Source organism: Dermochelys coriacea, chromosome 6 (assembly GCF_009764565.3).
Source record: "Dermochelys coriacea isolate rDerCor1 chromosome 6, rDerCor1.pri.v4, whole genome shotgun sequence".
In the NCBI taxonomy this organism is placed as follows: Eukaryota; Metazoa; Chordata; order Testudines; family Dermochelyidae; genus Dermochelys; species Dermochelys coriacea.
The window spans coordinates 10122163-10144683 of NC_050073.1; the positions used below are offsets into that span (position 1 = coordinate 10122163).

Below are 22521 nucleotides of genomic sequence, written 5' to 3' on the forward strand. Positions count from 1 at the left end.
AGCTGGCATCAAGGGCTCCCTGGGTCACAGGGCACATGCTGTATATAGAAGATATACTGGGGATACAGAGGGGCCTTCAAGTGCCCAGGGCTGTGCTGTGGGCACCACAGATGCATACTTCATGAAGATACAGAGTAATTCACATTATTTTCTCCCTGCACATGGTCTCTGTCTCTGGTCCATGTTGTCTCTCTTACAGGCACGCAGATCCACAGAGGTGGACTGATCCTCCCTCTCGCCGCCCCCTTCCCTCCCCGCCTCTGGGAAACAGGCCAGAATGGGAGACTTGGGAAAGAGGAATTCTCACAAACATCCACAAACAAACTTCTTGTCAGTGCAGAGCTGCCAGAATGGCCATGAGTTCCTCTGACAGGCTCCCTGCATTCCCGCCCACCCTTGGATTCTGGCCAAAAAGGTGGGGAAAGCTGCCAAGGCAGAGAGAACACTGAGGCTTGCACAACACAACACACGGCGTCCCACCAGCCAGACAGCTAGGCAGAGTAAGTGAAGGCAGCGGGTCAGCCCCCTGCATTCCCCAAACAGATACTCGCTGAGCCAGGGAGACCCTGGGGATGGGGGGCTGTGGGGAGTGGGAGATCCCCAAGGGGCTGGGGGGCGATTGTTAGATTGATGTGGGGGAGTGGGAGATCCCCAAAGAACTGGGGGACGATTGTTAGATTGGTGGGGGGCTGTGGGGAGTGGGAGATCCCCAAGTGGCTTAGGGGAGATTGTTAGATTGATGGGGGAGAGTGGGAGATCCCGAGGAACTGGGGGTGATTGTTAGGTTGGAGGGCAGGGGGAGGAGAGTGGGAGATCCCCAAGGAACTGGGGGGCAATCGTTAGATTGGCACTTGCATTGTGGTAGTTCTGAATCCATCAAGAGTTCTGAACAGCTGGAGTCAAAATGTGTCTCTGCCAATTTCCCTCTCTCTGTTTCTTTCTGAGTCCATCATTTCATTTCTTCCTCCATCCTCCTTATTCCCCTGTGTGCTTCTCTCTTCCCCCTCCTTCTTACTTTTCCTCCTCCTCCTCCTCACCTCTTACTCTATCCCTCCCTCCCATAGGGAGCTCACCCTGGGATCTGGTCTCCTAAATACTTTGTTCCCCCTCCTCACTCTTTGTCCTTCCCTTTGTTTCCTTCTCCCTCCCTGTAGCTTTTCTACTGTATCTTCCCCTCCACACCAATTCTGTTTTTCCCTCTCTCACTCTCTCTTCCTGTTAAAAGAAAAGGAGGACTTGTGGCACCTTAGAGACTAACAAATTTATTTGAGCATAAGCTTTCCTGAGCTGCATCTGATGAAGTGAGCTGTAGCTCACGAAAGCTTATGCTCAAATAAATGTGTTAGTCTCTAAGGTGCCACAAGTCCTCCTGTTCTTTTTGTGAATACAGACTAACGCGGCTGCTACTCTGAAACTTCTCTTCCTGTTGTTTCATTTCTCACACTCTCCCCAGTCCCCCCATCTCTGTTTGGTTCTGTTATTCCCCAGGCCCTGCTTTCTCCCAGCAAATGGGGGGTGTCCTCCTTTCCTGCTTTGGCCTCCTCTCTCTAACTCCCACCCATTCCCTTATCCTTATCCCCTGGAATTTTTTCTCCCTTTGCCAGGGCAGGGGGAATGTCGGGAAGTAACCCACCTGCTTGGCATGGAGCAATCTTTGAGTGTGTCCATGCTGCTGTCAGAGGTCTGACTGCAGCGCTGTGGCATACCCGCCCCAGCTTTCATCGAGCTAGCATGGCACAAACTTGCAGTAAAGATGTGAGCTGTCCAAGCCCGCCCTGGATCCTAGGGACCTACTCGTATTGCTAGTCTTCCAGTCTTCACCGCAGTCTACCCAGTGCGGGGATACTCGCCCCATGACTCCTCTCCCACTCCCTGAAGCCTGCAGCCTCGTCACTTCCAGGTGCCTGGGACATGACAGGGGCCAGGATCTATCCCCACAGATGCAGCCACAGGACTGGCCTCATTGGCCCCTGCACTGCCTTTCAGTGGAGCCTGAGGTTTGCCCCTCCCCCAGCTCCTTCTGGAAACCCTAAGGGATAAACCACTGGGATCATTGTACATCAAATATCCATGGGACTTCTCCCTGAGAATCCCATAGCAAGCAGACCCTAGGATCTCCCCTGGGATCCCCCTAGTTAGCTCACCCCTGGGATCTCTCCCCTGGGATCCCCTTGGCCAACAGGCCCCGGGATCTCTCCCGTGGGGTCCGCTTAGCGAGCAGGCCCCTGGGATCCCCTTGGTGAACAGGCCCCAGGGATCTCTCCCCTGTGATCCCCCTCATGAGCAGGCCCCTGAGACCTCTCCTCCAGGATCCCCTTAGCGAGCAGGCCCCTGGGGTCTTTCCTCTGGGATCCCCTTAGCGAGCAGGCCCTTCGGACATCTCCTCTGGGATCCCCCTAGCAAGCAGGCCCCTGGGGTCTTTCCTCTGGGATCCCCTTAGTGAGCAGGCCCCTGGGGTCTCTCCTCTGGGATCCCCTTAGCGAGCAGGCCCTGGGGTCTCTCCTCTAGGAGCCCCTTAGCCAGCAGATCCCTGAGGTCTCTTCCATGGGATCCCCTTAGCGAGCAGGCCCCTGAGATGCTCATAGCATGCTCACCCTTCCTCTAAAGGCTATTTGTCTGAAGGGATTCCCCAGCTAGGAAGGAGTCAGCTGTCCCATTCCATTGGCAGAAAGTGGAGGATTCTCCTCTGCCTGACTCCCGCAGTGGGGAGCTCTGCCCTGCCCTGACCTTGTCCTGCTACTGACCCCAACTTCCCCGTTCTCTCCACAGCTGGCACTGAAATGGCAGCAACAGTGACAGAATCCGGGGGGGTGAAGGTCATCACAGAGGTTGTCCCGCAGACTGACCCCAGGGCTGCACAGCTGGACTCAACGGCACCACAGCCCAGCTTGCCCCAGGTCAAAGGCTTCAGGAAGACACAGCCCAAGGCACTGGGGGTGAGGGTCTGACATCTCTGCTGAATGAACGAAGGGGAACTGAGAGTGACCCACCCCCACACAGTGCACTTAATGAGGGGCAGCGGGGCTCTTCCCCTCGGGTCACTAGGAGACTAATGGACTCTCCTTCCCTTCACTTGCAAGGATGCTGTGGGTGAGGCCTAGAGGAGCAAGAATTACCCCTTCACTGGAAGTGGGGGGGTGGCTTAGAATTGGAACCTGCGCCCTGCACATTCAGCCCTTGCCTGGCTGCTGAAATGGCGCAACAAGGGACCCAGCTGGTGCCAGCTGAACTGTAAGCATCACCCCCCACTGGATGGTCACATAGCCCCTTGCATCCCTAAAGATTCCACACTGCAGCTCCAGCCGCTGAAATGCAGCCATCTCTGGGGTGATGCACAGCAACTGTGCAGCAGCCATATGCAAGTAAAACAGCAGGAGGGAAATTTGGGGAAGGCAGTGAGTAATTCCATGAGCCAGGATACCACATCTAGCCTCCCCCTGTGGCATCTTAAAAGACCATGTGTGACCTCAGTTTTATCTCTGCTCCAAAAGGCAAGTGCCCCACTTACCCTAGGGAGCAGGTCTGGACCTAACCCCAAGTGAAGAACACCCCTATTGCATCACCAGCCTCCCACAGTGCTATTAACACAGCCTGAGCCCTGTTTAGCTGGCAAGAGCACACCACGAAGTGATACAGCTGCAGGATTTCCTAGCTGAACAGCTTCCTGGCATTCAAAGGCATAAACATCTCCCCATATGCCCAGAAAAATGCTGGCCAGCCAGACAATGTAAGGCAGAGAGGATTATCTCCATGGGAGGATTTTGGTGCCTCAACCCAGTTGATTTCCCCCATCTGCTCTCATTCTGCTGATAAGTTTAGGGTCTGGGGTTAATCTAAGGGCTGCAGCTGAGCATGTGTGTCTCAGACACTGTGGGTCATCAGGAGATGAGCTCCTCCAGGAACGGAGATCTGAAGTGGCGATGTGAGGGGAGTCACAATTTGTTCCCCGGGTGGGAGTGGGGGAGAGAAAACAGAAAATAATAACAATGGCAGCAGTGGGGATGCAGCTGCTGTTCATAACGGTACTGGGGATGGTAAAGACGATGGTTAGCATTAATAGTGGGGGTGATGGCGGTGATGATGTTGGCAGGGTGATGGGGCGATGGTGATAATGTTGGTGGGGGTGGTGGGAGTGATGATGATAATTGCAAGGTGATGGGGTTGTCAGGGGTGATAGTGGTGATGATGTTGGCAGTGTGATGGGGTGATGATATTGATCGGATTAGTGATGGGATTAGTGGGGCTGATGGTGAGGGTGATGAGGTTGGTGGGGCTGATGGCAGTGATGATGTTGGCAGGGTGATGGGGTTGATGGGGTGAGGAAGTTAGTGGGGGTGATGGCGGTGAATGGGTTGACAGGGTGATGGGGTTCGCAGGGTGATGGGGTTGGTGGGGCTGATGGCGGTGATGATGGCGGGGGTGATGAGGTTAATGAAGGTGATGGCAGTGATGAGGTTGGTGGGATGATGATGGTGAGGGTGATGATGTTGGCAGGGTGATGGGGGTGATGTTGGCAGGATGAAGCAGTTGGTTGGGCTGACAGTGGTGATGATGTTGGCAGGATGATGGGGTGATGGGGTTAGTGGCTGTGATGACATTGGTAGGTTGATGGGCTGATGGTGGTGGTGATGATGGTGGGGGTGATGAGGTGGGTGAGGGTGATGGTGGTGATGGGGTTGGCGGGGTGATGAGGTTGGCAGTGATGATGAGGGTGGGGTGATGATGTTAGCAGAGCAATGGGGTGATGCCGGGGTGATGGAGGTAAAGATGTCAGTGATGATTGCTATGGTGATAACAGTGATGCCATAGATTATGGTAATGCTGCTGCACATATTGTGTATAAGTGACACCAAGCTCCATCTCCTCTTCCCCTCTAGGCCATACAGATCATATCTGGTTTCATGCAGATCTCCTTTGGGATTGCCTTGACGATAACTGAATCCCCAGCCCCAGCTCTCACCGTGGCCAGCGGAGTCTACATTTGGATTGGCTTACTGGTAGGCACAGCCAGCTCCAGGAGTGACGAGCTCAGCCCTTTGATCCAGTTTCAGGGGCCGCAGGGCGGTGTCTCAATAAATCTGCTCTGGGATATACCCTGAACTCCAGCACAGAAGGCAGTGAGCATAGCCAGGCAGGCTTTCAGAATAACAGGGAGTGTGCTATGCACTGAGCCCTTGGGAGGGGTGGAGAAGGTGGTGGTGACTCTGCAAATGCTTTCAGGGTGGACTCACTCCCCCTAGGATGGGTCCGTTTGCTCAACCTGTGACACCTCCATTGGGCCCTCCATGGTGCAGGGTCACGGCATGCAGATGTGCATGACCCTGGGCCAGCATGCCATCATCAGCGCTCACACACATTTTGGGATGCAGGCCTGCAAATGAGGCTCATGGAAATGTGGGCGAGACCCCTGAACGCTTTGGCAGACTGGCAACCCTACCCCTATGACATTGCTCTGCCCCAATCCTGCCCCAGATCAGATCCATCCCCCCACCCCCACACTCCCCAGGCTGGTGTGAGGGTGGGGTTCAGTCTGCTAGATTTCACCCCACAATCACCACTCCGATGAAGAGGTCCCAGCTCTGGCAGGGAAGAACTCCTCTCGGGTATGATGGAAATTCACCCCTACATTCAATCAGGCTCCACTGTGTATACACCCCAGTCTGGGAGATGGTGAATCTTTGCCTCCCGCCAGTGGCTGTGCCCTATAAGACACTACTGAAACTGATGCAGCCATCAGCAGGGGACTAAATTGGCCCTTATTCTTAGATCAAGAGGCTCATGCAATTCTCTCTCTGAGTCCCAAGCTCAGGGTCAGTTATCTAAGCATACAGGCTTTAGGCTTCTGTCCATCTGTCATGGAGGCAATGGATCCAGGTGGTGACATGGAGGGAAAGCAAATCCCGTCTGGAAACTTCACAGCTACCCTGCCATATGGAAATGCCCAGCAGATTGCACTGTGGCTCTGGACAATGAGCCTTCGGCTTCTGAGAATTTGGGAAAATCCCAGCTCCTCTGGGCTTCTCTGCAGTGGGATAAAAGAAGAGGGAGTCCCATGAGATGGGACTTGAGAGCCTGTGAGACCTCAATCCCACCATTAATCTCCCAAAATCTGAATTTGTGTCTCTTTACACCTCAATCCTAGTGACAATCTTGTGTCATCTTTTGGGGCAGGGCTTCCGTGGCCCATAATTCTGTGGGGTTCATTTCACCCAGTTCCAGCGTGTGTGTGATTTTGAGTGGGATGGGAACCTGCCGATGACTCTTCCCCATTTGCTGTTCCCTGGGCAGCTCGTGTCCTCGGGATCCGTGCTGGTGGAGACTGAGAGAAGAGAAAGCATCTGGCTGGTAAATATCCTCCAAGCATTTTCATTCATGGGAGTGGGACTGGTGCGTGTCTGCACTCCAGCTAGTCACAGTGGCTGATGGCACCTCGAGGGCCCTACGTAGCCTGGACGCAAATTTCAGAAGCCCAGAGCCTGCTTTAACTCAGGCCATTTCTACACTGCAGCTAGGAGGTGGGATTCCCAGCTCAGGCAGATGAACATGCGCTAGCTCTGCAGTGTGGCCATGGCGGCATGGGTGGTGACCCCGAGAACAACCCTGTCCAAGATCCTAAGTATGTACTCAGATTACCTGGCTCGTGCTGCTGCGGCCAGCACTGCTAGTTTTAGGTGTTAGCTTGAGCAGTGCTTGCATGTGCATGTCTACCTGAGCTGGGAGTCACGCCTCCCAGCTGTGTGTAGATGGACCCTTACACTAGGGGCTGGGATGTGTGAGGGTGGCTTTAACCACATTTGCCCAACCCTCTCCATTCCTGCATCCGCCTGAATGAAGATTTGGGCCCATGGACTTTGCTGGGAGTTGATGGGGCTCCGAGCATCACAAAATGGGGCCCTAGGACTCTAATACCACAACCGCATAACGATTCAGCCCCATCACCTCCTGCTGGACCAGATACGCTGAGTCCTCCAAGGCAACGTGCTCAGACTCCATAGGACCAGCATGGGAAGTCCATTCCAGACCCCAGAGCTGACCCACGTAGGCCACTTAGCCACAGCTGTTTCATCCCATGGACTGTTGGCTCAGATGCCTCAGCTGATTGGTCCTTAGAGATTACACCCATATTATAAATGTTCCATGAGGATGGCTTTGTAGTTAAGGCTTTGGCCTGAGGGTCTGGAGAGCCGGCTTCTTTTCCCAGTCCTGCCACAGATTTGACTCCAGGCAAGGCACCGAACGTCTCTGTGCCCCAGTTCCACACCTGTAGAGCGGGAGGCGGGGGCTATAACAGTCCTTTCTGCCTAGTTTGTTTGGACGGTAAGACCTTTGGGGCAGAGACTGCTTCTTGCTGTGCCCATGGGGCCGCAATCACACTGGGGCACTGATCTCGGTGAGTGCTGTAACGATTGCAGATGTTGTACCTTGCTTTCCTCTAATTGGCTGTGATTGATCCAGGTGAAAGTCTGCTACATTATCAGTGGCCTGGTCATCCTGGCTACCCTGGCGGCCATGATCATTCACAGCGTGGAGATCAGCCAAGACATCCCGTGGTGCAGCATACTTGAGGGCAGCAAAATGACCCTGCTGAATTGCTCCCAATCTGTCTATGTGGGTATCTCTTCCACACCACCCGCTCCTGCAGCAATCCACAGCCTCTTTGAAGGGGTCTGACTGGGTCTAGCACTCCAGCGAACCTGGAATCATCCCTCTCAGGACCCACTGGCTCCGCAACATGGGAAAAGAAACTCAGCAAGGGCAACGAATCCATCTGTCCACCTAATTGGGGGTTGGGGTTTCAATCAACAAGAGGGGCAGGAAGCTGTAGTAGTTATTCATTAGACCAGGGTGGGTCAGGAGACCTCAGCTCTGTCACTGACTTGCTCTGCAACCCCACTCTGTGCCTCAGTTTCCCCATCTAGGAAATGGGGCTAATAGTGCCTTCCTCAGGTGGGTTGGCCATCAGAATGTTTGTGAAGCCCCTTGAGAGGCTCAGATGCAAGCGGTGCTGCCAACTCTTGCAGATTTATTTGAGTTGCACAATATTTGCTGTTTTTCTTAAAGCCCCAGCTCCTGGATTAGTTTGATTAGGTGAGACTCTCAGCTGCTGTTTAAAACCAAAAAAAAGGTACGGTTTCTCCAGCCTTCTGGCTGTGGGGAACCAAAAGGCAAATAAAATGAACCCCATATTTGTTTTTGTCTTTATTTTAATCTCATGATTTTTACACCAAACTTGCAATCCTTTGAGGCCTGACTCATGATTTTTGCTTGCTTGAGATTGGCAATAAGTAGGGTGAGGTTCATTAATGGGGTGCCTCCACAACAGCAGCATTTCCCCAGAGCACTGAGAACTGCTACAACTCAGCACCCTGAGATTTAAAGAGACCAGTCTTTCCTTGGCCAGCCGGTATAATGATACCATCAGTATGTAGCCCGGAATGGGGACTGGATCACCCAGGAGCTGTACAGCCTTATGGGAGGAAGCTCAGGAGTGGGTGTAGGGTCAGTGTGTGGGTGTTATGAGTCCCCATATCACCGGGTGCACAGCAGCTACTGGCTCTTTAGCTCAACCTGTAAAGACTCAGTAATTTAGGTCTAGGGATCCCCGGTTCAGTTCCCCAAGGGGCTAGCCAAGATGGTGGCTGATCCCCTACAATATAAAGTGAGTGCTTGTAATTTTAACACCGTTTCCAACACACCACACTCCAGGGGCTCCAAGCTCAGTTCCTGGTGTGCCTGCCAAGATGGCAGCCATCACAATAGCCGTAGTGAGAGGAACAGTACAGAGACTATGCTTTTAATGCGTAGCCTTTACAGGGCCCATATTGTGCCATGATAAGTTGCAGCCCCCTTGGCCTGCCCCGATCCAACACAATGCTCCCCGCTTTCCCATTCCTGCCCTCCATCCTGTTGCCAAACCCCCCTCCCTCAAAAACGCTAGGTGGGTCACTGAAATCTACCTGGGAACACCATGGGTGTGACATGGCCCAGGGCCCTGCCAAAGCTATGAGTGTCTCTGGTGAGCTTCACAGAGGAAGTGAGAACAAGGGGCAGGAGAAGAGCCAGAGACGAAGGAGGGGCAGGGAGCTAGACTCTGAAACAAGACAGGCTCTGCCCACCTCAGCCCTGGGAGAAGGGATTCCCTTTGGCTGTACTGGGAGAGTCACTGCCTAATGCAGCCAATTTGAGTCCTAGCTAGTGCCATGCAGGACCCAACACATAGTATGTCTGTCCACTGGATGGCTGGGCCCTCTTGGCATGCCCTGCCCCCTATCAGGGCATATGCAGAGAGGAGAGCTCAGGCAGTCCTCACCCGCTCGCTGTGTAGTAATGACTTCCCAGCTGGGGGACAGGCCTCCCCTGGGGCGAGGTGGCTCCATACAGTGGGGTTGTTGGATGACCTCACCTGGGCTTTCTTCCCCACAGATTCTGAGTCACGGGATTAATTCAGTGTTCATCCTGCTGTGCCTGCTGGAGCTGTGCACGGCCATCGCCGCCCTGGTGTACGGACACAAGGCCATGAAACAGCAGGACTACACACAGATGGTGAGGCTGGAGCCCAGACACACTCCCTGCTGCCCAACCCTGGAGCAACTGCACGCAAACACTGCTCCTCACCTCGGGCCTGATCCATAGCCCCTTGACATCAGCAGCAAGACTCCCATTCCCTTAGCCCTGGAGAGACCTCCTGCCCCATTGCTCTGACAATGGAGCCACCAGCTGAGCCTCCATGGACGTCAATGAGAGTTTGTCCAAGGATTTCAATGGGAGCAAGGTCAGATCCCCTTGACCCCTTTCCTTGGGGAAAGGGAAATTCATTGCCCATGTTGGATCAGTCCAGCGCTTTACCTCTATGTTGATCCACCAATGAATTCTAATCCTGCCCTGGATCAACCACTGTCAGAAAAGGCAGAGGTGGGGAGGGGCCGAATGCCAGTTTTTGGTGTGATCCTGATGAGATGAGAAAGTGAATTCTGTTCTCTGATTATTCCCTAGGTGCTGTGATGGAACAGAGGCCAGCTCTGCTCCTCCCACCCCCAGGTGCACTGAGAACATAACAGAGATTTCCCGCACTGGAGCCACAGCAACATGGACCCTTGGCCACATCTTCACTTTCCCAGGCAGGATGGCAGAGGGAGCAAACTCTGAGCCCCAACATCTCCTGCAGCCCACCTACCCCCCCCCAACTCTTCTGTGTCTAGGGGATAGGGGCGAATGCTGAGCCAGACACCACTATTCCTGAGCCCCCCCAAATGAGAGATGAGAGCAGCTTTAACGCTCAAACTATCCCGACTTTCCCTGCAAACTCTCCTGTCTGTAACCTACTGCAGCCCATGACCTCTCTCAGGACCCTACTCACAGAATCCCATCATGGACTCTGATCCCTGAACTTCCCCCGTCCTTCCTGACACTAGGAGGCAGGAGTTAACTCTGATTTTCTGCACCCAAAAACCCTCCCCTGACTCCCAAATGCTCCAGCCTGTATAGGGATGGTGAAAATAAACTAACCCCCACACACCTTCCCTGGCCCCTCAAACTCGCCAGTCAGTAAGGGGGAGGAGATGGAATGAGACTGAACCCAGGGCCCCCTCTCCCCTCAAATCCTCCTATGATCCCTGGATTTCTGCAACCAGAACACAAGATAGCAAACTCCAAAGCCATTCCTTCCGTCCTGCTCACGCCTCTCCCCCAATTCCACAAACCCTCCACTCTGCACAGGCAAACAAGATGGATGGGGAAAGCAGTGGGAGTCAACAGGATTATGGAGTAGAAGTTGATCTAACCCTTTTTCTTGGTCTTTGCCCCCAGTTCCCTCACACAACTTAATTGCACCAAGACAGAGAGTGCAGGTCTGTTTAATTTTTTTTTATTTGTGTTGCAGTAAAGGAGTGCAGTAAGCAATGGGCTGTGGATAGAAGGTAACAGATTCTGTAGCCAGATATAAACACGTCTATTACGTGATGGAACATACAGGGCAGCGCGTGATATAAAAAAAATCAAACCACTAGAGATATGACATCCTGATTGTCCCAGAACAGAGCAGTGATGCCATGATCTCCATGTACATGCCACATTCAGCCCTCATATAGCTCCTGATGTCTTGGGCTTCCAAGAACTTGGCCCTTTTGTCTCCTGAAAATCCTCACTTGTTCTCCCTTCATGTTGTATTATCCATCCAGACCACATGTTTTATGGACGGGCCCTTAGCACTTGACTTCTTTGCTGATTTCCAGGTCCTTAGAATGATTTCTTCAGCCACTGCTGATGCTCTCAAACAACATATTTCTGAGGGGAAGTCAAACCCTTAGCAGCCTTCAGGTCTTGTAGAATAAAGTACTTAGGACTGCCAGGGTTACTGCTGTATAGAATCAAATTCACTCACCCCCTAACTTCTTTCCAATCTTCTTTGGCTTTATGGCAGTGGACATACAGCTCTTTCATTCTGAGGATCATGTCATAAAAGAAAGATCTTCTCACTGATTCCCCCTTCCCTTCCAGTATCCCAGTTGTCTTCCAGTACCTCACCTCTCCCATTGCTTGGATCTTAAAATGTCTCATTTTGTAACCCGCCAGGAAGGATTCAGTGGGCCACAATGGGAAAGCCACACCTCTAGGGCTATATAAATATATCAGGTTTCCTTGTTCCCTTCACAGCTCCAGCAAGAATCCACCTCTTGTGTGTATAGCCAGGTTCATTCTACTGGATACCGTGCAAATGCTAAAGATGAATTTTTTTTATTGCTATATTAACCTGAGCTTACAGTATTATTATAACAAATGTTCCCACAGAATGTTATGTCTATCTACATCCCTATCTGTCCATCCGAAACCAAGTTTACCTCTCGAATTTGAGAAGTGGTCACTAGAGGTTAGAACCTTACCAGTCTGGATTCTGAGTGGTACTGACTAGAGCTGGTCAGGAATTTTTCAGCAAAAAAAAATATTTTTTTTTTGTGTGGAAATGCCAATTCACTGAAACCAAAACGGTTTGTAGGAAAAGGGTGGTTTTGAGGAACTTCTCGTTCTGAAAAATTTTGGGACAAAAGAGCTAGAATTTTATTTTTGAAACAAAAAAAATAATTTTTTTCAATGCAAAACTAGTTTTTGTTTAGAAATGTAAGCGAATGATAGGGGAAAAAAGTTAATTTTTTAAGATAAATTCTTTTTAAGACAAAAATCAAAATTAAATGTTTTGATCGATCCAAACTAAAAAAAATTCAGATTTTTCAGTTTGCAAAATTTTTTGAGATTTTGACATTTCATCCCAATCTGGGCCAAGAAAAATTTCAAAATCTCAAAAATTTTATCCAGATGGGAACTGTTTTCTATCCAATTTTACTACTCAGTACTCACAGTTCTAGTTGACTGCACTGGGCATTGCAGATATTCAGCACTGCTTAGGGTCAGCTGTTAGGCAATGACAGCAGAAAAGTATTATATAGACCCGATCAGAACACCAGAATTTGTCCCATGGATCTTTCCACAGGAAAAATTGTGTTTTGAAATTTTCCCATTGGAAAATGTTGGTTTTCTGTGGGGCATTTCAAAACAAAATTAGTGTGGTTTTTTTGCTTTAGTTTTGAAATGCCATTTTGAAGCAAAACAACAGAGATTTATTGTTGCATTTCAAAATGTAGGTTTGAAATTAAAAATGTCAATGTATTTCAATTTAAACTCTTTCATTTCAGCTTTTGAAAACTGAAGAAATTGGGGTGGTTACCACCCACTCCTTTTTTTCACTTTTCCAGTGAAGAAAAATGGGGAACAAATTGAGAAAAGTAAAAATAAAATGAAACACTTGTTCACACTTTTTTTCAGTTATAAAAGAAATTACAAATTAGAGAAAGTAGGACTTTTAATGACTTTTTAAAAAACTTTTTTCACATCTTATCAGTTCAAAAAAGCTAAAAAGCGTGAAAGAGCTTTTCACTTTTTTAACTCTTCCAAGTTGGAAGAAGTTTAAAAAAGGGGGTGGGGGGGGGGGATTTCAACAGGGGCTTCCTCCATTGAAAAAAACAAAGAGGAGAAAGTCACCGAATGAGGAACTTCCAAAACATCCCCAAACCCAAAGGAAAACTGAACTTTTTCAGTATCCAAAACAAAACAACATTTTAAGTCAAAAATGAAAGAACAAATGTTCCTTTAGTTGTGGAATGTCAACAAAAAGGCTTGTTGCAAAATATCACCTCAAAATACCCTGGACATTTATTCCTTAGGAAAAGGCTTGTTTACATAAGGAAACTGACCAGAATAACTATTTCAGAATAGCTCCCCATCTGGACATTCTATTCCAGAATAAAAGTCACTTTACTCCAGAATATGCTTCCAAAGTTAGTTAACTTATTCTGGAATAGAGCGTCCAACTATTCTGGTCAATATGGTGCTAACAAACTGTAACATGAGAGAGTCAAGAAAGTCATGACAATGCAAACTGCTAAACAGTTTTTTTATACACTTCTCTGGACTATGTTATACAGAAGGTCAGACTAGAATGGTCTAATGGCACCGTCTGGCCTTAAAAGCTATGAATCTCAGTCTCTGGAAAATGAGGTCCATGGGACGCTCTGCCTTGTTTAAAATGGTAAACGGGCCAGCTTCAGGATTCTGCTTAGAGCTCACACCTTTTCTTATATCAATCACACAGTGAATGTCTTTTCTGCATATACCCAGCACATGGCAATATCAGCATTAGCGCTGAAGAGAATAACTGTATAATGCTGCTGTTCTGAACACCTGCGTTCTCATTTCAGTATATACCAGCCTCTCCCCATGCAATTCCCTTTTCAGATTAAAAGTGATATCATTCTGTGAAATGCTTTGTTCCTCCTTCCCAGCGATGGAGGGAGGTGGCAATGGAGGGAGAGAGAAAGAGGCATGGATGAAGGTGGCAGCGATGGAGGGTAAAGGATGAAGATGGCAGGGATGGAGGGGAGGAAGGAGGTAGGAATGGAGAGGGTGTGACGTTCCCCTCTGGTGTTATCCAGATCGGTGATCTGCTAGGTCACCCCAATCCTTGACTCTGGGAGCCAGCCTTACTCTGCTCTGCTGTGAGAGCCCCCACACCTGAGCTGTTCACACACAGCCTCTGGCATGTAAGCTGCTCCTTGGATTGTGCAACCAAATGACACTAGCCAATATCTCCAGTCCCAGACACAACCCTAGGAACCTCCATCTTGCAGAGTTCAGTTATGCCCGCTGGACACTGCAAACTTATATGAGTTCGTCAATTTAACAAAGAAATTGATATGCACCAGGCTTGTTATCCCAAGGGGAGTCTCTGACATGCTTCAAACCAAACGCACTGATTCAGATAGAATAAAAAAAATTATTAACTACAAAGATAGATCTTAAGTGATTATAAGTCAAAGCATGACAAGTCAGATTTGGTCAAATGAAATAAAAGCAAAACGCACTCTAAGCTGATCTTAATGCTTTCAGTGCCCTTACAAACTTAGATGCTTCTCACCACAGGCTGGCTGGTTGCCCTTCAGCCAGGCTCTCCCCTTTGATCAGCACTTCAGTCACTTGGTAGTGATGTCCGTAGATGGAGGTGGATGAGAGACGAAGAGCATGGCAAACGTCTCTCCCTTTTATCATGTTCTTTCTTCCCTCTTGGCTTTGCCCCCCCTTCAGGGTCAGATGAGCATTACCTCATTGTAGTCCCTAACTGACCAAAGGAAGGGGGTGACTCACTCGAGGCTCCAACAGATCCTTTTGTTGCTGCCTAGATCAATGTCCTTTGTTCCTGTGAGGCTGGGCTGGGTTGTCCCATACATGCCCTGATGAGGTTTAAACTGCCCCTCTGCTCTTGGAGAGTTTTGCCTGGGCCTGTTTTAAGCCATGAGGACACATTTTCAGCCTCATAACTATATACATGAAATTACAACCTATAACATTACTGTAACAACAATTACTGTAACATCTCTATAACAACAATGCTCAGTGCATCATGAGCCTTCTGAAGACACCTGACATAACAGACTTTGCACTGGACAATCATTTTATAAGGATGAACATGGAAGTGTAGGGTGTTCCCACGAGGTACAGAACGTCACAGAGGGCTGATGGAGAATGAAAGTAGCCGTGATAAAGGTGAGAACAGAGGTGCAGGGATGGAAGTAGGCTGGATGGTACAGAGGATGCAGAGATGGAGGGAGGATGGACGGGGCAGGGGTGGAAGAGGCAGGGGAGGGGGGAACATGGACAGGACAGGGATGGAGGAGGCAAGGATGAAGGAGGTAAGGGTGGAGCATGGAGGAGTCAGGGAATGGGATGGATGGGGGGGCAGAGGGTTTGCCCCATATGGCTCATCATCCAGCCCCCTCTGTTCCTCTGTGGGTGTCACCATAACAATGGAGGCCAGGGTCAGTTTTGGGGGGTTGCTCCCTGTTTCAAGGAGGTCTTGATGTCACACAATGGCCTAGCAAAACAATACACTGTGTGCCCCTCACAAACATGGCAGACAAGGGGAATGGGGGGCCTGAGAGCCCATCACAAGTATGGTGGCTGGGGTTGAGGTTTGGGGAGGGTTCCCTCCTTCCCTTTCCGTAGGGATGCCAGATGTCCAGTTTCTACCAGAATGTCTGGTCGAAAAGGGACCCTGGCAGCTCCAATCAGCACTGCTGACTGGGCTGTTAAAAGTCCACTTGGCAGCAGCAGGGCAGGCAGGCTACCTGCCAGGCTCTCTGCATATCCTGGGAAGTGGCCAGCATGTCTCGCCAGCTCCTAGGCATGGGGCGCCCGTGGGGGCTCCGTACACTGCCCCTGCCCTGTGCACCAGCTCCACAGCTCCCATTGGCCGGAAACTGCAGCCAATGGGAGCTGCGGGCGCAGTGCCTGCAGGCACAGACAGTGCATGGAACCACTAGTGGCCACTATTCTGCCTAGGAGTCAAAGGGACATGTTGCCGCTCCCTGGTAGCCGCCTGAGGTAAGTGCCACCCTCACCCCCCGACGCTCCCACCCTCTGCCTCAGCCCAGAACCCCCTCCTGCACCCCAAACACCTCATCCTGGCCCCACCCCAGAGCCCGCACCCCAGCCAGAGCCCTAACTCCCCTCCATGCTCCCATCCTACTGCCTCAGCCCAGAGCCGCCTCCTGCACCCCAAATGTCGGAAGAGGAGAAGGACCTTGGAGTATTGGTTGATCATAGGATGACTATGAGCTGCTAATGTGCTATGGCTGTGAAAAAAGCTAATGCGATTTTGGGATGTATCAGGAGAGGCATTTCCAGTAGGGATAAGGAGGTTTTAGTACCGTTATACAAGGCACTGGTGAGACCTCACCTAGAATACTGTGTGCAGTTCTGGTCTCCCGTGTTTAAAAAGGATGAATTCAAACTGGAGCAGGTACAGAGAAGGGCTACTAGGATGATCCGAGGAATGGAAAACTTGTCTTATGAAAGGAGACTTTAGGAGCTTGGCTTGTTTAGCCTAACTAAAAGAAGGTTTCAGAGTAGAAGCCGTGTTAGTCTGTATTCGCAAAAAGAAAAGGAGTACTTGTGGCACCTTAGAGACTAACAAATTTATTAGAGCATAAGCTTTCGTGAGCTACAGCTCACTTCATCGGATGCATTTGGTGGAAAAAAACAGAGGAGAGATTTATATACACACACAGAGAACATGAAACAATGGGTTTATCATACACACTGTAAGGAGAGTGATCACTTAAGATAAGCCATCACCAGCAGCAGGGGGGGAAAGGAGGAAAACCTTTCATGGTGACAAGCAAGGTAGGCTAATTCCAGCAGTTAAGAAGAATATCAGAGGAACAGTGGGGGGGTTGGGTGGGGAGGGAGAAATACCATGGGGAAATAGTTTTACTTTGTGTAATGACTCATCCATTCCCGTCTCTATTCAAGCCTAAGTTAATTGTATCCAGTTGCAAATTAATTCCAATTCAGCAGTCTCTCGTTGGAGTCTGTTTTGAAGCTTTTTGTTGAAGTATAGCCACTCTTAGGTCTGTGATCGAGTGACCAGAGAGATTGAAGTGTTCTCCAACTGGTTTTTGAATGTTATAATTCTTGACGTCTGATTTGTGTCCATTCATTCTTTACGTAGAGACTGTCCAGTTTGGCCAATGTACATGGCAGAGGGGCATTACTGGCACATGATGGCATATATCACATTGGTAGATGCGCAGGTGAACGAGCCTCTGATAGTGTGGCTGATGTGATTAGGCCCTATGATGGTATCCCCTGAATAGATATGTGGACAGAGTTGGCAACAGGCTTTGTTGCAAGGATAGGTTCCTGGGTTAGTGGTTCTGTTGTGTGGTTGCTGGTGAGTATTTGCTTCAGATTGGGGGGCTGTCTGTAAGCAAGGACTGGTCTGTCTCCCAAGATCTGAGAAAGCGATGGCTCGTCCTTCAGGATAGGTTGTAGATCCTTGATGATGCGTTGGACAGGTTTTAGTTGGGGGCTGAAGGTGATGGCTAGTGGCGTTCTGTTGTTTTCTTTGTTGGGCCTGTCCTGTAGTAGGTGACTTCTGGGTACTCTTCTGGCTCTGTCAATCTGTTTCTTCACTTCAGCAGGTGGGTATTGTAGTTGTAGGAATGCATGACAGAGATCTTGTAGGTGTTTGTCTCTGTCTGAGGGGTTGGAGCAAATGCGGTTATATCGTAGCGCTTGGCTGTAGACAATAGATCGAGTGGTATGATCTGGATGAAAGCTAGAGGCATGTAGGTAGGAATAGCGGTCAGTAGGTTTCCGATACAGGGTGGTGTTTATGTGACCATCGCTTATTAGCACCGTAGTGTCCAGGAAGTGGATCTCTTGTGTGGACTGGTCCAGGCTGAGGTTGATGGTGGGATGGAAACCTCTCAGGGAAGAGGCCCTGGAGGTTTTTCGCCTTCCTCTGTAGCATGGGGCACGGGTCACTTGAGGGAGGCTTCTCTGCTCCTTGAAGTCTTTAAACCACGATTTGAGGACTTCAATAGCTCAGACATAGGTGAAGTTTTTCGCAGGAGTGGGTGGGTGAGATTCTGTGGCCTGCGCTGTGCAGGTTGGACTAGATGATCAGAATGGTCCCTTCTGACCTTAGTATCTATGAATCCAAAAAAATGCTTCATCCCGGCCGCACCCCAGAGCCCGCACCCCAGCCGGAGCCCTCAACCCCTTAACACTCCCACGCTCTGCCTCAGCCCAAAGCCCCCCTCCTGCACCCCAAACTCCTCATCCCGGTCCCACCCCAGAGCCTGCGCCCAGCCAGAGTCCTCACCCCCACCCTCTGCCTTGTGAAAATGGGAAAGTGAGCAAGGTTGGGAGAGAGAAAGGAGGGAAGGGGCGAGGCCTCGGAGAAGTGGTGGGTAGGGGCGGGACTTCGGGGCAGTGGGCGGAGCAAGGGCAGGGGCAAGGGTGTTCTGCCCTTCGAAAGTTTCCTTCTGATGCCTCCTCACAAACATGGCGGACGGGGGGGGCCGCCTCTCCAATGTTCCCTTCACAAACATGGCGGACGGGGGGGGCTCTTCACTGATTCCCCTCACAAACATGGCGGACGGGGGGCGGGCTCTTCACTGGTTCCTCTCACAAACATGGCGGACGGGGGAGGCTCTTCACTGGTTCCCCTCACAAACATGGCGGACGGGGGGCGGGCTCTTCAATGGTTCCTTTCACAAACATGGCGGACGGGGGGGGGCGGGCTCTTCACTGGTTCCTCTCACAAACATGGCGGACGGGGGGGGCGGGCTCTTCACTGGTTCCTCTCACAAACATGGCGGGGGGGGGCGGGGCTCTTCACTGGTTCCCTTCACAAACATGGCGGACGGGGGGGCGGGCTCTTCACTGGTTCCCCTCACAAACATGGCGGACGGGGGGGGGCTCTTCACTGGTTCCCCTCACAAACATGGCGGACGGGGGGGGCTCTCACTGGTTCCTCTCACAAAACATGGCGGACGGGGGGGCTCTTCACTGGTTCCCCTCACAAACATGGCGGACGGGGGGGGATCTTCACTGGTTCCCTTCACAAACATGGCGGACGGGGGGCGGGGTCTTCACTGGTTCCCCTCACAAACATGGCGGAGGGGGGCGGGCTCTCACGGTTCCTCTCACAAACATGGCGGACTGGGGGGAGGCTCTTCATGGTTCCCCTCACAAACATGGCGGACGGGGGGCGGGCTCTTCAATGGTTCCTTCACAAACATGGCGGACGGGGGGGGCGGGCTCTTCACTGGTTCCTCTCACAAACATGGCGGGGACGGGGGGGCGGGCTCTTCACTGGTTCCTCTCACAAACATGGCGGGACGGGGGGGCGGGCTCTTCACTGGTTCCCTTCACAAACATGGCGGACGGGGGGCGGGCTCTTCACTGGTTCCCTCCAAAACATGGCGGACGGGGGGGGGCTCTTCACTGGTTCCCTCACAAACATGGCGGACGGGGGGGGCTCTTCACTGGTTCCCCTCACAAAACATGGCGGACGGGGGGGGCTCTTCACTGGTTCCCTTCACAAACATGGCGGACGGGGGGCGGGCTCTTCACTGGTTCCTCTCACAAACATGGCGGACGGGGGGCGGGCTCTTCACTGGTTCCTCTCACAAACATGGCGGACGGGGGGGACGGGCTCTTCACTGGTTCCTCTCACAAACATGGCGGACGGGGGGCGGGGGGGGGCGGGCTCTTCACTGGTTCCCTTCACAAACATGGCGGACGGGGGGCGGGCTCTTCACTGGTTCCTCTCACAAACATGGCGGACGGGGGAGGCTCTTCACTGGTTCCCCTCACAAACATGGCGGACGGGGGGCGGGCTATTCACTGGTTCCTCTCACAAACATGGCGGACGGGGGAGGCTCTTCACTGGTTCCCCTCACAAACATGGCGGACGGGGGGCGGGCTCTTCAATGGTTCCTTTCACAAACATGGCGGACGGGGGGGGCGGGCTCTTCACTGGTTCCTCTCACAAACATGGCGGACGGGGGGGGCGGGCTCTTCACTGGTTCCCTTCACAAACATGGCGGACGGGGGGCGGGCTCTTCACTGGTTCCCCTCAACAAACATGGCGGACGGGGGGGGGCTCTTCACTGGTTCCCTCACAAACATGGCGGACGGGGGGGCTCTTCACTGGTTCCCCACACAAACATGGCGGACGGGGGGGGCTCTTCACTGGTTCCCTTCACAAAACATGGCGGACGGGGGGCGGGCTCTCACTGGTTCCTCTCACAACATGGCGGACGGGGGCGGGCTCTTCACTGGTTCCTCTCACAAACATGGCGGACGGGGGGGACGGGATCTTCACTGGTTCCTCTCACAAACATGGCGGACGGGGGGGGCGGGCTCTTCACTGGTTCCCTTCACAAACATGGCGGACGGGGGGCGGGCTCTTCACTGGTTCCTCTCACAAACATGGCGGACGGGGGAGGCTCTTCACTGGTTCCCCTCACAAACATGGCGGACGGGGGGCGGGCTCTTCACTGGTTCCTCTCACAAACATGGCGGACGGGGGAGGCTCTTCACTGGTTCCCTCACAAACATGGCGGACGGGGGGGGGCTCTTCAATGGTTCCTTTCACAACATGGCGGACGGGGGGGGCGGGGCTCTTCACTGGTTCCTCTCACAAACATGGCGGACGGGGGGGACGGGCTCTTCACTGGTTCCTCTCACAAACATGGCGGACGGGGGGGGCGGGCTCTTCACTGGTTCCTCTCACAAACATGGCGGACGGGGGGGGCGGGCTCTTCACTGGTTCCTCTCAAAACATGGCGGAGGGGGGGCGGGCTCTTCACTTCCCCTCACAAACATGGCGGACGGGGGGGGGCTCTTCACTGGTTCCTCCACAAACATGGCGGACGGGGGGGGCTCTTCACTGGTTCCCCTCACAAACATGGCGGACGGGGGGGGCTCTTCACTGGTTCCCCGCACAAACATGGCGGACGGGGGGGGGGGGGCTCTTCACTGGTTCCTCTCACAAACATGGCGGACGGGGGGCGGGCTCTTCACTGGTTCCTCTCACAAACATGGCGGACGGGGGGGACGGGATCTTCACTGGTTCCTCTCACAAACATGGCGGACGGGGGGGGCGGGCTCTTCACTGGTTCCCTTCACAAACATGGCGGACGGGGGGCGGGCTCTTCACTGGTTCCTCTCACAAACATGGCGGACGGGGGAGGCTCTTCACTGGTTCCCCTCACAAACATGGCGGACGGGGGGCGGGCTCTTCACTGGTTCCTCTCACAAACATGGCGGACGGGGGAGGCTCTTCACTGGTTCCCTCACAAACATGGCGGACGGGGGCGGGCTCTTCAATGGTTCCTTCACAAACATGGCGGACGGGGGGCGGGCTCTTCACTGGTTCCCTTCACAAACATGGCGGACGGGGGGCGGCTCTTCACTGGTTCCCTCACAAACATGGCGGAGGGGGGGGGCTCTTCACTGGTTCCTCACAAACATGGCGGGGGGGGGGGCTCTTCACTGGTTCCCTCACAAACATGGCGGACGGGGGGGGGGGCTCTTCACTGGTTCCTCACAAACATGGCGGACGGGGGGGGCTCTTCACTGGTTCCCTTCACAAACATGGCGGACGGGGGGCGGGCTCTTCACTGGTTCCTCTCACAAACATGGCGGACGGGGGGCGGGCTCTTCAATGGTTCCTCTCACAAACATGGCGGACGGGGGGGACGGGATCTTCACTGGTTCCTCTCACAAACATGGCGGACGGGGGGCGGGCTCTTCACTGGTTCCTTCACAAACATGGCGGACGGGGGGCGGGCTCTTCACTGGTTCCTCTCACAAACATGGCGGACGGGGGGGGCTCTTCACTGGTTCCCCTCACAAACATGGCGGACGGGGGGCGGGCTCTTCACTGGTTCCTCTCACAAACATGGCGGACGGGGGAGGCTCTTCACTGGTTCCCCTCACAAACATGGCGGACGGGGGGCGGGCTCTTCAATGGTTCCTTTCACAAACATGGCGGACGGGGGGGGGGGCTCTTCACTGGTTCCCTTCACAAACATGGCGGACGGGGGGCGGGCTCTTCACTGGTTCCCTCACAAACATGGCGGACGGGGGGGCTCTTCACTGGTTCCCCTCACAAACATGGCGGACGGGGGGGGCGCTTCACTGGTTCCCCTCACAAACATGGCGGACGGGGGGGGCTCTTCACTGGTTCCCTCACAAACATGGCGGACGGGGGGGCTCTTCACTGGTTCCCTTCACAAACATGGCGGACGGGGGGCGGGCTCTTCACTGGTTCCTCTCACAAACATGGCGGACGGGGGGCGGGCTCTTCACTGGTTCCTCTCACAAACATGGCGGACGGGGGGGACGGGATCTTCACTGGTTCCTCTCACAAACATGGCGGACGGGGGCGGGCTCTTCACTGGTTCCCCTCACAAACATGGCGGACGGGGGGCGGGCTCTTCACTGGTTCCTCTCACAAACATGGCGGACGGGGGAGGCTCTTCACTGGTTCTCACAAACATGGCGGACGGGGGGCGGGCTCTTCACTGGTTCCTCTCACAAACATGGCGGACGGGGGAGGCTCTTCACTGGTTCCCCTCACAAACATGGCGGACGGGGGGGACGGGATCTTCACTG

General features: G+C 52.7%; 1 protein-coding gene across 1 annotated transcript; it reads left to right on the forward strand.

The window, feature by feature from the left end:
• The first annotated feature begins 322 nt into the window (after positions 1 to 322).
• LOC119857949 lies at positions 323 to 13811 on the forward strand. The gene is made up of 7 exons (XM_038407531.2): positions 323 to 500; positions 2770 to 2936; positions 4878 to 4997; positions 6289 to 6345; positions 7456 to 7608; positions 9424 to 9543; positions 9994 to 13811. The coding sequence occupies exons 2-7, from the start codon at positions 2781 to 2783 to the stop codon at positions 10000 to 10002; spliced, it is 615 nt and encodes a 204-aa protein (XP_038263459.1). The 5' UTR covers positions 323 to 500; positions 2770 to 2780; the 3' UTR covers positions 10003 to 13811.
• Positions 13812 to 22521: the final 8710 nt, after the last annotated feature.